This window comes from Mobula hypostoma, chromosome 14 (genome assembly GCF_963921235.1).
Source record: "Mobula hypostoma chromosome 14, sMobHyp1.1, whole genome shotgun sequence".
Taxonomy (NCBI): Eukaryota; Metazoa; Chordata; class Chondrichthyes; order Myliobatiformes; family Myliobatidae; genus Mobula; species Mobula hypostoma.
In genome coordinates, this window is record NC_086110.1 from 820536 (window position 1) to 834966 (window position 14431).

The 14431-nt window shown below is 40.7% G+C and overlaps 1 protein-coding gene across 1 annotated transcript; it reads right to left on the reverse strand.

The window, feature by feature from the left end:
• Positions 1-252: 252 nt before the first annotated feature.
• On the reverse strand, positions 253-14209 carry LOC134356415 (tyrosine-protein phosphatase non-receptor type substrate 1-like). Its single transcript, XM_063067354.1, has 5 exons — positions 14099-14209; positions 3957-4150; positions 3287-3607; positions 1760-2068; positions 253-742 (listed from the first exon to the last, which is right to left on the reverse strand). The coding sequence occupies exons 2-5, from the start codon at positions 4063-4065 to the stop codon at positions 618-620; spliced, it is 864 nt and encodes a 287-aa protein (XP_062923424.1). The 5' UTR covers positions 4066-4150; positions 14099-14209; the 3' UTR covers positions 253-617.
• Between the last annotated feature and the right edge of the window lie 222 nt (positions 14210-14431).

The following is a 14431-nucleotide window of genomic DNA, read 5'->3' on the forward strand; positions in this document are numbered from 1 at the left end:
AAACATAAAGGTTTCAAAGATTTCAAAGATATATTTAATGTCAGAGAAATATATGCAATATAGTTTGCAATAAAGTTCTGACGGTTGGAGGTTTGAAGAGGTGCATTAGTGGATGAAGGTGCCGGTCCGGTCTCGCTATTTGCAGAAAGCAACTGCTTTTGAAAATGGTGGTGTTAACGTGGATGCTATGCAGACTCTTCCCCATGGCAGTGGGACAAACAATCCATAGGCCGAATGGGTGAAATCCCTCATTATGTTACTGGCTCCTTACGGCACATTTCTGTAAATAATGTATATCCGGAACCACATGGTGTCAAAACTTGTTCAAATATATCCTGTTAACGAAGTGCCAGATGTAATACATTTATTCCGGATATATTCAAAGCAGCCAAAAGGGAAGTGATGAGACTGCACGGCAATATATATATATATATTTTTTTTTACCACGCAGGCCAATTATCTAATGATATGTTCTGTATATTTTCCTTGCAATATGGGATGTAATCAAGGACTGTGCTAACCTTGCATCAACCTTGGCATTAATTTCATCTAACTTTAACCGAAGTGCACTTAGCTCACTGAAGAAAACCAAAGCTTGCAATTAACTTGTTATAATGTCATGATTCCTTACCTCTGTATTTTCTTACAAACTTTTGTATTATGATTCTTATAAGCAATAGAATGTACAATCCACCGCCAATCGACCGACAAATCTGAACATACCATTGTACATGGTGAATTTCTGCAAGGAAATGTAACGAATTATTGTAGAACAACTTTAATGTGATTGAAAAGTATAATGTCACACTTCTGATCTTTTATTTGGGTATGTGCCTATACGGAAGTTGCTATTATGTCTACAGTTGTTAGATATTTTACTCGGCATTTCCTCAGACTAAATACCTGTTCCCCAGGATGAGGAGTTCCAAATCTCTGGTGCATCACTTTAGAACGATAGAAGGAAGATTTAAAATCAAATCTGAATTACTTTTTTTTTTCACACGGAGGGTGGTAGATATATTGAATGATCTGTTAGAGTAGGTAGCTGAGGCAGGTAAAATAGGTACACAGAGTGGATGGGACAGCGGGCAACAAAAACAGAAATTCGGAATTAGCTCAGTAATCGACATGGAATGGTTAGGCAGACGTCGTGCATCGGTAGTCTATAGCCCTATGACTGTACAAATAGATTTTTGGTAGGTATCCTCGGGGCATTCATCTTAACCAAGATCATATCCAGTAATTAAATCAGCTTTGATTGCGGCATTTGCATGAAAACATAGAGGAAAATGTGTAGCTTACGTCAAATTCAATCAGCGAGATCTGGCTGGACAACTCAAGTGGTGTCAAAACAGCATGTCCATAACTTACTAACTTTCACAGCGCATCTATGAAATGTATGAGGAACAATATGACCCGGAGGAAACACACGCGGCCACGCGTCAAACGCGGAAACTCGTGACAGTGGCGGGAATTGATCTGTAGTATTACAGCTGGCGCTCTAAAAGTGTTACGCTTGCCGTAACGCTATCGTGACACCCCTTTCAGTGCACCACAAATTTATTGTTTCGTCAAATTAAGATTTTAACTGATTTTGCCTCATCGCTTTCGAATTACAGCCATCCTTTCCAATACAGGCGCAAACATTTTTTAAGATTCTGCCTATTACTAACAAGTAGTGCGTCAATGTGTTCCTAATATTCGAAAAAAAAAATTGTTTCAGGAACGTGGCTAATGGTTAATAGAATTCTATATTTACCTCCTGTAGTCGTTGACATAAATTGGAACTCCTTTGCCGTTTTGATTGTAGGATGACTTGCCTGACAAGTGTAAATAGTCCCGCTCTTGACAGGTTGTACCTCGACCAGAATGCTGGTAACTTCATAGAGACCATTTGCGTTTAGCACTTTTATTGTAGTTATACCGTTCCCGACGGTCAGACCATTCTTGCACCAAGTAATATTTATCTCACCAGGGTAGAATTCAGGAGTTGTGCATGCAATTGCAAGGGCGATAGATCCATTCTGTTTGGTTTCATTGTAAGTAATTCGTAAGGGGGTCGGTGGAACTGCAGAACAAGTTAAATGTTTATTCATAACAGTAATATTTAACCAAAATTGCATAAAATATTTAAATCTATTCTCGGTAAAAGCAAATTGGCATCATATACATTTCATCAACTCTGCCACTAATAACATTACTTGGATTCCTGCTTAGTATCTGCGCAGGAAATAAATATTGTTTCCTGATGGGTGGTGAGAAAATTGTAAATTAATCAGATTATTTCATTTTAATTTCGATGCCCTGAAATGCTCACATAGATAATAATGGTACCTGTAGGCGGGATCACAAACTTAAAAGAGTTGGTGGTTCGGATGCTGCAGGGTTATATCAAAGAAGCTGTAACATTGTTAAGAGTAAGGTGGAATTGCCAAATAGGAGGTTTAAGTAATGAAGTAAATGTTGGAAATGTCCGAGGAAGAATCAGTTTCGATACAATATTTGATGGCATTTGAAAAATGCAATTCTCAGCACGCAGCTAATGGTATTTGGGAGGTTGGGACTTCTTTTTTACGGTGTTGCATGTATGTTTCAGGAGCAAAATAAATATATGAAGAACGTAAAACTAAACGATGCCCGGCAGATAAGAAAGTCGTAGATTTTCAAGCACTAGAATGAAGCAGAAATTGTCGTCATTTGAATCCAACATCTAATGTGAGCTGCGAAAAAAAAATTACTCAACATTAACTACTTCAGTTGGTAAAACGAAACACAAGCGTCGAACTGTCGGTTACACTGCTCTCTGAATAACCAAGAACACCGAATCATTTTTTGACGGTGTTTCTTTGGAATTTCTTTTAAAAGTTTGGTGTAAGACATGTTCATGATTTTATTACACCACCATTATTCCAGAAACGAAGAATCAAAAAAGTGAGTTCAAATTTAATTGACCTAAATATTCATGATTCGCTTCAGAAGCAAATTTGAATGCGAATTACATTCAGTCATGTATTTAAAATAATCCATAGCGAACCCTATATTGCATTCCTAGCAATTTTGAATTCACAATTCAGCTTCCAGCTCTCAGATCAAACACACTGCAGTTACAGAAGAGTGAAATAATAATAAAAAAAATATCCAGAAACACTACAAATGCCAGACAACTTATGTGGGAAGAGAATCCAGACCTTTTTTTGTGCTTAAAATGTATGTCGTAATTAAAGCAGAAATCGAAGTGAATTTTCTTTACTTTATTTTGGTATCAACTTTAATAACTTCTGCTTACCATGGACCACGAGCTTTGACCCAGTTCCATTTATCAGTGGATTATCTCGACGTTTCAGCCCACAATAATATACTCCCGTGTCTGCGGCACTGACGTTCATGAGCTGAAAGGTAGCCTCCCCTTTACTCAAAGTAGGGACATATTTCCTGCTGTCCAACCAAGTCTGCAGGAAATTGTTTCCCCCTAGTTTCCACCAGAAAATATTTAGATCTGAGTTATCTTGGAGGAGTGGGAAAGCACAGTAGAAAGTCACGCTTCCACCAATGATCACGTTGGTGCTGACAGGAAGTTGCAAAACCTTGTTCGGTACTTCTGCAACGGCTGTGTGGTAAAGAATGGAAATTAATACATATAGCCGGAGATACACCGTATGTGAATGAACAATTTAATCTTCAAGCATAAGTACGTGAGAATAGAACTCTTATTTTTTGCACATCATAATATTAACTTATTTGCAAGTTACCGCGTGCTAACAGCCAAACCACCTATTTGTTTCTAATACTCATTTCAGATTCGTGCCGCTAATTGTATGGCGTCGAATGAAGTGATCGGCAATGAAAATAAATATTTCAAACATAGACAATATTAAAGTGATTTTAAGTTTCCAGCGCTGGATAACTTTTCTGTTTACTTTTTGTCCACAAGAGAGATAGGAAAACATACACTTTACCTGGATAAATAATATTGAAGATCACTAATAACAATGGAAGATGCATTTTTGAAACAGAACTGACAAAATTCGACGTCTTGACACAGCCGTCTGGAATGTTACGACGCATGACGCTTAAAGTGTTTTCAACAGTGCGATTGAGTGGCGTGAGGTTAGCGTGAGCATAAAACCAATTGACTCCGGAGTCTTTCGTCCTACGTTTAAGGACGAAAAAACACACCTTAATAGCAGTTAGTGATACGATTAATGCAGCTTGGTAGTTTAGCCAACGAGAGTCCCTCTGACATTGCCATCATCAGAGGCAATCCACAGTATGGTTTCATTCAACGTCATAAGTATTCTTATTTCGGTCGGAAGGGCAGGCATTTTGTCGTCAAACCTATAAGCACAGGGCATCAGATTTGCGACTTTAATCTGATAGGCTAGAATGGAGCAAAGGTCCGACGATCACTGCAGGATAAACCAAGATATTTTGAAATGATTAACAAAACATACGCTGATCAAGTTGAAAACCGGAAGAGGAAAGTTGCTTTAAATAGAGGTTTCGCATTCGGTGAGTTCCGTCCATTAGAGCCCACATAATAAGCATAAATGGTAAAAACATAACAAAAATACTCATAATAGATATCCATATTAGTTTAATGATGTGAGAGTAGCAATATCATCAATATATTTTGTTCCCTGTTGAATCTATATATTGGGTTGAAGTGTTGTTGTATCCTATGTTGCCTGTGCACAGACAATCTATTTCAGTGAATACTCAAGAAACTATCCGTAATTCATGCAAATAACTTTTAATCAACACAAGTCCTGTGGTTGATTTTGCTGTCGGATTTTCAGACCAGCAAATGTCGAGTCACGTATTTCTGTATCAGTTATTTCAACTCTCTTCAACTTCTGTGTATATTGTCAGCAAATATGTGAAAGCTTGCAAAGTATTAAATCATAGAGGGATCTGAATGCCGTTATACATTAATCACTAAAGGCTACTGGCTACGTGACGCAAGTAATTAAAATGACAATGCAAGCTTTTAGCTTTTTGCTGGGCGGATTTTGTACAATGTTAGGGAAGTAATGTCTCAATTATAAGCAACATCTCTGGTGTCAGGTGCACGGAATACCTGTTTTTTTTTTAATCAAGTACGAGTTGAAATCGAGCCAGAGAAGGTTTAATGGACATACCTCATATGCCTAGCTGTGATACAAACGAAGTGCAACGTGTAGGAATGTGACCACAGAAATTTAAAGTCGTGAAAGGGAACTTGGAGGAAATATGTAAGATCATGCTGTATCATTTTACACAGGAGACTGAGACAAAGTCTGTAGAAGTGAAGCAAAGTGGATCAACTTCGTGGGCCCCATGCCGATTACAAGGGAGGAGTTGCTTTCTATCCTGAGGCAAATCACGCTGGATAAGTTCTAGGGGCCTGACAAGGTGTTCCCTCTAACACTATGAGAGGTAAGTGCATACATTTTCAGGGCTCTAACAGAGATATTTAAATCATTCTTCGAGGCTCTGGAGGATTGGTGGATAACCCATGCAGTTCCACCGTATAAAAAGGTTGTAAACATGGGCCCGTCAGTCTGGCATCAGTTGTTGGAAAGATACTGGAAGATATTCTAAGTCACAGGATATATAAAGATATGGTTAGACACGGGCAGATTAAGGATCTACATCATCTGGGAAAATTGACTGAAAGATGTCAGATGTAATTTAACGCAGACAAATGTGAGAATTTTCACTTCGTTAGGATCAACCATGATAGGTCTTACACAGTGAAAATTAGGCGCTGGGGAGTGTGGTAGGACAAATGGGTATGGGAATACAGGTACATAATTTGTTGACATGACAATACGAGTAGACAAGGCCGTAAAGAAAGTTTTTGGCACGTGAGCCTTCGTAAATCAAAGTATCGAGTACAGGAGGTTGGGAAATGTTGAGGTTGTATAATACATTGATATGGCCTAATTTGGAGTATTGTGTGCAGTTTTGGTCATTTACCTACAAGAAAAATAACTTTCTACAAGAGAAAAATTACAACGATATGGCCAGATCTGGAGCACCTGAGTTATATGGAAAGACTGAATAGTGTCACAACTACGGACTCGGCAGCGCAACAAATTCGGCCACTGCGCTCGTGAATATGCCCTTCAGATAATTATCATTTCATTATTGCGGTCTTTAACTCCGTGGTTTTTGCTGTAACGCTTGCCGAGACTTGAGCAAAGTACAGCAACGTTACGCTTCCGACTTGGATTTGGCCTGGCCCGATAAAGCGTACTATCGAGTGGACTGGGGCCGAAGAACAGCATACAAAAGTATCTGTTTTGTATTTAGATCTTCACTCAAGCTGTGGTGTTTAGTATCTAGTTTTCCGTTTGAGAGTTTTAGTCTACAGCCCTGTTTGGCCTAGTGTTTGTTTTCTTTTCCTTAAAATACTGCCCGCTTCAGTGTCCTTCTCCCTGCACTTGAGCCGTATCCAAACATAGTGACAGAATAGGTTCGGACTGTCTTCCTGAGAAAGCGAAAAATTGAGAGGATATTTGATAAAGGTATACAAAATTACGCGGGCTAAAGACAAGGTAAATGGAAGCTGCCTTTTTCCACTGTGGCACTATAACCACAGGCCATTGGTTAAGAGTGAAAAGTAAAAGGTTTAAGGAGAACATGACGGGAAACGTCTTCACACAGCGGGTCGCTGGAGTGTGGAATGAGCTCTACGCACAAATGGTGCAGGTGAGCTCGAATTCAAAGTTTAGGAGAAATTTAGACTGGTAGATCGGTAGTGGGGGCCTGAAGAGCTATGGCCCTCTGCAGGACAATGGGAGTAGGCAATCTCAGCGGTTTCGGCATCGACAAGATGTGCCAAAGGGTCTGCTTCGGTGCTGTACTTCTCAATAGCTCTGATTCTATCCTGACAGAGTGAAAACGGCAGATTAGGAGTGAAAATCTTTTTAAGAAGTTTTTTGCGTTGAACAAGGAACGGTGACCATATTTTTTTTTCTTTCCTTTCAAAGATCAAAGAATAGTACAGCACAGTACAGGCCCTTCAGCGCACAATGTTGTGACGACCCTTGAACCCTGCCGCCCATATAACACCTCCACGTTAAATTCCTCCATATACCTGTTTCGATTATACCTGATTTCGTTTTGAAATTATTGTTTTCTCAAAGGATGAAGGAAGGACAGCAAGTGAATATAGCTATTTTATTTTAAAGTAGATCGATTGTTAGAGATTCTAATTCCGAGTTAAGATTGGATTTATAACTTAATCACAATTACGAAACGAGCATCATCGCCTCGCCAATCTGCTTTTCCAAGAAGAGGACCAGAACTTTGTCCTGGAAGCTCCCGTGCCTCAAAGATGCTAAAAGATATACAAGAAGAAGTCAAGGTTTTATGCTCCGGGTCTCAGCAAGATCAAGTATATCAAACATATCAAAAGGTAGATGGCAGACTAAGAATTGTCCGCCGATCCCTCTGATTCACCAACTCAGGGCTAACAAACCTGGATGGGAAAAAAAAAAGAAACTGCTCTGAAAGCAGCAGTGAAGAATCATTGTAAATGGGTGTGTGACGGTATTCCTGAGTCTCCACCCAGGATTTGCATGACTGACAGGAAACCGAGAAGAAGCTACTGTCAGGATGAAAATACTGTGAATGCCCCCCAGACATGGTGGACCCTCATTGCTACACTAAATGCCAACGATGGATTGGCCAGACGAGGAAGATGATGGAGTCCAGTAAACATACAGTACGGACACCAGTCCACTGGATAATGCATGTCATTACATCAAATCTAGAACTGATTTATATTCAATCAGTTCTATTCTCTTCACGTTGACATCCATTCTGCCAGATTCGAATAATCAATTACACACTGTTGTAATGTTAAAGTAGCCAAATACCAAGCTTTTGGGATGTGAGTGAATATCGTAGCATCTAGTCTCTAGTTTAATGACACGAATACGAAGGCAAGGTATGCTTGCCAACTCACACAGTTACTGAATGAAAGCACCGAACAGGCCCAGGCACCGTTGCATAGAACCGTTGGAACTGCAGAACAAGTTAAATATTTATTCATACCAGATATTTTTATCCAAAATTGCAGAATAATTTAAATCTTTCTTCGGTAAAAGCAAATTGACATTGTATACATTTCATCGACTGTGACATCAATAACATTACTGGACTTTCTGTTTACTATCTGCACAGGACATAAACATTGTTTGCCTATAGGTGGTGAGAAAATTATAAATTAATCACATTATTTCATTTTAATTTCGATGCCGTGAAATGCTCACATAGATAATAATGGTACCTATAGGCGGGATCACAAACTTAAAAGAGTTGCTGGTTCCGATGCTGCAAGGTTACATCAAAGAAGCTGTAGCATTTTTAAGAGGAAGGCTTGGATTGCCAAATGGCAGGTTTAAGTAATGAAGTAAATAGAAACATAGAAACATAGAAAATAGGTGCAGGAGTAGGCCATTCGGCCCTTCGAGCCTGCACCGCCATTTATTATGATCATGGCTGATCATCCAACTCAGAACCCAGCCTTCCCTCCATACCCCCTGACCCCTGTAGCCACAAGGGCCATATCTAACTTCCTTTTAAACATAGCTAATGAACTGGCCTCAACAGTTTGCTGTGGCAGAGAATTCCACAGATTCACCACTCTCTGTGTGAAGAAGTTTTTCCTAACCTCGGTCCTAAAAGGCTTCCCCTCTATCCTCAAACTGTGACCCCTCGTTCTAGACCTCCCCAACATCGGGAACAATCTTCCTGCATCTAGCCTGTCCAATCCCTTTAGGATCTTATACGTTTCAATCAGATCCCCCCTCAATCTTCTAAATTCCAACGAGTACAAGCCCAGTTCATCCAGTCTTTCTTCATATGAAAGACCTGCCATCCCAGGAATCAATCTGGTGAACCTTCTTTGTACTCCCTCTATGGCAAAGATGTCTTTCCTCAGATTAGGGGACCAAAACTGCACACAATACTCCAGGTGTGGTCTCACCAAGGCCTTGTACAACTGCAGTAGTACCTCCCTGCTCCTGTACTCGAATCCTCTCGCTATAAATGCCAGCATACCGTTCGCCTTTTTCACCGCCTGCTGTACCTGCATGCCCACTTTCAATGACTGGTGTATAATGACACCCAGGTCTCGTTGCACCTCCCCTTTTCCTAATCGGCCACCATTCAGATAATAATCTGTTTTCCTATTTTTGCCACCAAAGTGGATAACTTCACATTTATCCACATTAAATTGCATCTGCCATGAGTTTGCCCACTCACCCAACCTATCCAAGTCACCCTGCATCCTCTTAGCATCCTCCTCACTGCTAACACTGCCACCCAGCTTCGTGTCATCCGCAAACTTGGAGATGCTGCATTTAATTCCCTCATCCAAGTCATTAATATATATTGTAAACAACTGGGGTCCTAGCACTGAGCCTTGCGGTACCCCACTAGTCACCGCCTGCCATTCTGAAAAGGTCCCGTTTATTCCCACTCTTTGCTTCCTGTCTGCTAACCAATTCTCCACCCACACCAATACCTTACCCCCAATACCGTGTGCTTTAAGTTTGCACACTAATCTCCTATGTGGGACCTTGTCGAAAGCCTTTTGAAAATCCAAATATACCACATCCACTGGTTCTCCCCTATCCACTCTACTAGTTACATCCTCAAAAAATTCTATGAGATTCGTCAGACATGATTTTCCTTTCACAAATCCATGCTGACTTTGTCCGATCATTTCACCGCTTTCCAAATGTGCTGTTATCACATCCTTGATAACTGACTCCAGCAGTTTCCCCACCACCGACGTTAGGCTAACCGGCCTATAATTCCCCGGTTTCTCTCTCCCTCCTTTTTTAAAAAGTGGGGTTACATTAGCCACCCTCCAATCCTCAGGAACTAGTCCAGAATCTAACGAGTTTTGAAAAATTATCACTAATGCATCCACTATTTCTTGGGCCACTTCCTTAAGCACTCTGGGATGCAGACCATCTGGCCCTGGGGATTTATCTGCCTTCAATCCCTTCAATTTACCTAACACCACTTCCCTACTAACATGTATTTCGCTCAGTTCCTCCATCTCACTGGACCCTCTGTCCCTTACTATTTCTGGAAGATTATTTATGTCCTCCTTAGTGAAGACAGAACCAAAGTAATTATTCAATTGGTCTGCCATGTCCTTGCTCCCCATAATCAATTCACCTGTTTCTGTTTGCAGGGGACCTACATTTGTCTTTATCAGTCTTTTCCTTTTTACATATCTATAAAAGCTTTTACAGTCCGTTTTTATGTTCTCTGCCAGTTTTCTCTCATAATCTTTTTTCCCCTTCCTAATTAAGCCCTTTGTCCTCCTCTGCTGAACTCTGAATTTCTCCCAGTCCTCAGGTGAGCCACTTTCTCTGGCTAATTTGTATGCTACTTCTTTGGAATTGATACTATCCCTAATTTCTCTTGTCAGCCACGGGTGCACTACCTTCCTTGATTTATTCTTTTGCCAAACTGGGATGAACAATTGTTGTAGTTCATCCATGCAACCTTTAAATGCCTGCCATTGCATATCCACCGTCAATCCTTGAAGTGTCATTTGCCAGTCTATCTTAGCTAATTCATGTCTCATACCTTCAAAGTTACCCCTCTTTAAGTTCAGAACCTTTGTTTCTGAATTAACTACGTCACTCTCCATGTTAATGAAGAATTCCACCATATTATGGTCACTCTTACCCAAGGGGCCTCTCACGACAAGATCGCTAATTAACCCTTCCTCATTGCTCAAAACCCAGTCCAGAATAGCCTGCTCTCTAGTCGGTTCCTCGACATGTTGGTTCAAAAAACCATCCCGCATACATTCCAAGAAATCCTCTTCCTCAGCACCTTTACCAATTTGGTTCACCCAGTCTACATGTAGATTGAAGTCACCCATTATAACTGCTGTTCCTTTATTGCACACATTTCTAATTTCCTGTTTAATACCATCTCCGACCTCACTACTACTGTTAGGTGGCCTGTACACAACTCCCACCAGCGTCTTCTGCCCCTTAGTGTTACGCAGCTCTACCCATATCGATTCCACATCTTCCCGGCTTATGTCCTTCCTTTCTATTGCGTTAATCTCTTTTTTAACCAGCAACGCCACCCCACCTCCCCTTCCTTCGTGTCTATCCCTCCTGAATATTGAATATCCCTGAACGTTGAGCTCCCATCCCTGGTCACCCTGGAGCCATGTCTCTGTGATCCCAACTATATCATAATCATTAATAACAATCTGCACTTTCAATTCATCCACCTTATTACGAATGCTCCTTGCATTGACACATAAAGCCTTCAGGCACTCTTTTACAACTCTCTTAGCCCTTTTTAATGCTTGCCCTGGATTTGTCGGCCTGCCACTTTTACTTTTCCCCTTTGTACTTTTTGCTTCTACGCTCACTTTACACCCCTCTGTCTCTCTGCACTGGTTCCCATCCCTCTGTTGTGAACTAACCTCCTCACACCTAGCCGCTTTAATTTGATTCCCACCCCCCAACCATTCTAGTTTAAAGTCTCCTCAGTAGCCCCCGCTAATCTCCCTGCCAGGATATTGGTCCCCCGAGGATTTAAGTGTAACTCGTCCTTTTTGTACAGGTCACACCTGCGCCAAAAGAGGTCCCAATGATCCAAAAACTTGAATCCCTGCCCCCTGCTCCAATCCCTCAGCCACGCATTTATCCTCCACCTCATCGCATTCCTACTCTCACTGTCGCGTGGCACAGGCAGTAATCCCGAGATTACTACCTTTGCGGTCCTTTTTCTCAACTCCCTTCCTAGCTCCCTATATTCTTCTTTCAGGACCTCATCCCTTTTCCTACCTATGTCATTGGTACCTATATGTACCAGGACCTCTGGCTCTTCACCCTCCCACTTCAGGATATCTTGGACACGATCAGAAATATCCCGGACCCTGGCACCAGGGAGGCAAACTACCATCCGAGTCTCTGGACTGCGTCCACAGAATCGCCTATCTGACCCCCTTACTATCGAGTCCCCTATCACAACTGCCCTCCTCTTCCTTGCCCTACCCTTCTGAGCTACAGGGCCAGATTCTGTGCCGGAGGCAGGGCCACTGTCGCTTCCCCCGGGTAAGCTGTCCCCCCCAACAGTACTCAAACAGGAGTACCTGTTGTTAAGGGGCACAGCCGCCGGGGTACTCCCCATCAAAATGTTGGAAATGTCCGTGGAAGAATCCGTTTAGATACAATATTTGATAGCATTAGAAAAATACAATTCTCATCACACAGCTAAAGGTATTTGGGAGGTTGGGAGTTTTTTTTAAGGTGTTGCAGATATGTTTCAGGAGGAAAACTATAATATTAAGAAGGAAAATCTAAACGATGCCCGGCAAATAAGAAAGTCGTAGATTTTGAAGCACTAGAATGAAGCAGAAATTGTCGTCATTTGAATCCAACATCTAATGTGAGATGCGAAAAAAAAAGATTACTCAACATTAATTACTTCAGTTGGTAAAACAAAACACAAGCATCGAACTGTCGGTTACACTGCTCTCTTACTAAGGAAGAACACCGAATCATCTTTTGACTGTGTTTCTTTGGAATTTCTGTTAAAGGTTTGGTGAAAGTCATGCTCTTGATTTTATTACACCACCATTATTCCATAGACTAAGAATCAAAAAAGTGAGATTAAATTTGAATGACAAAAATATTCATGATTCGATTCAGAAACAAATTTGAATGCGAATAATTTTCAGTCATGTCCTTAAATGAAGCCATAGCGAACCCTATATTGTACTTGTAGCAATTTTGAATTCACAATTCAGCTTCCAACTCTCAGATCAAAAACACAGCATTTACAGAAGAGTGAAACAATAAACTATAGAAAAACCATAGAAAGAGCTACAGCACAGAAACAGGCCTTTTGGCCCTTCTTGGCTGTGCCGAACCATTTTCTGCCTTGTGCCACTGACCTGCACATGGACCATATCCCTCCTTACAACTCCCATCCATGTATCTGTCCAATTTATTCTTAAATGTTAAAAAAAAAACTAATTTACCACCTCGTCTGGCAGCTCATTCCATACATCCACCACTCTCTGTGTGAAGAACCGCCCCCCATGTTCCCTTTACACGTTTCCTCCCTCACCCTTAACCCATGTCCTCTGATTTTCTTTTCTCTCCCTTTGCCTCAGTGGAAAAAGCCTGCTTGCATTCACTTTATCTATACCCATCATAAATTTATATACCTCCATCAAATCTCCCCTCATTCTTCTACGCTCCAGGGAATAAAAAAAAATAAAATCCGGAAACACTTAAGAAGACAGACAATTTATGTGGGAATAGAATCCAGATTATTTTTTGGCATAAAATTTAGGTCGTTATTATAAGAGAAATCGAAGTGAACTTTCTTTACTTTATTTCGGTATAAACTTTAATAATTTCTTCTTACCATGGACCAGGAGTTTTGACCCAGTTCCATTTATTATTGAATGATCTCGACGTTTCACCCCACAATAATTTACTCCCGTGTCTGCGACACTGACGTTTATAAGCTGAAAAGAAGCCTTCCCGTTACTCAAAGTAGGGACATATTTCCTGCTGTCCAGCCAAGTCTGCAGAAAATTGTTTCCCCCTAGTTTCCACCAGACAACATTTAGATCTGAGTTATCTTGGAGGAGTGGGAGAGCGCGGTAGAAAGTGACGCTTCCACCAATGATCACGTTTAAGCTGACAGGGAGTTGCAAAACCTTGTTCGGTACTTCTGTCACGGCTGTGTGGTAAAGAATGGAAATTAATACATATAGCCGTAGATACACAGCATGTGAATGAACAATTTCATCTTCAAGCATAGATACGTGAGAATACAACTTTTATTTTTTGCACATCATAATTTTAACTTATTTTACCAGTTACCACGTGCTAACAGCCACAACACCTACTTGTTTCTAATAATCATTTCATGTTCGGGGCGTTAATTGTATTGTGTCGAATGACCCTAATCCTAATGAAGTGATCGGCAATGAACTACATATTTCAAACATATACAATATTAAAATGGTTTTAAGTTTCCAGCGCTGGATTACTTACTGTTTACTTTTTCCACAAGAGAGATAGGGAAAAGTACACTTTACCTGGATAAATAATATTGAAGATCACTAACAAGAAAAGATTCATTTTTGAAACAGAACTGACAAAACTCGACGTCTTGACACAGCCGTCTGAAATATTACGACGCATGACGGTTAAAGCGTTTTCAGCAGTGCGGTTGATATTAAGAGAGTGGCGTGATGGTAGATTGAAGATAAAACCAATTGACTCCAGTGTCTTTCATCCTACGTTTAAGGATGTAAAAATACACTTTAAAGACAGTTGGTGATACGATTAGTGCAATTTGGCTGTTTCGCTAACGTGAGGCCCTGTGCCATTGCCTTCATCAGACGCAGTCCACGGCATGGTTTCATTCA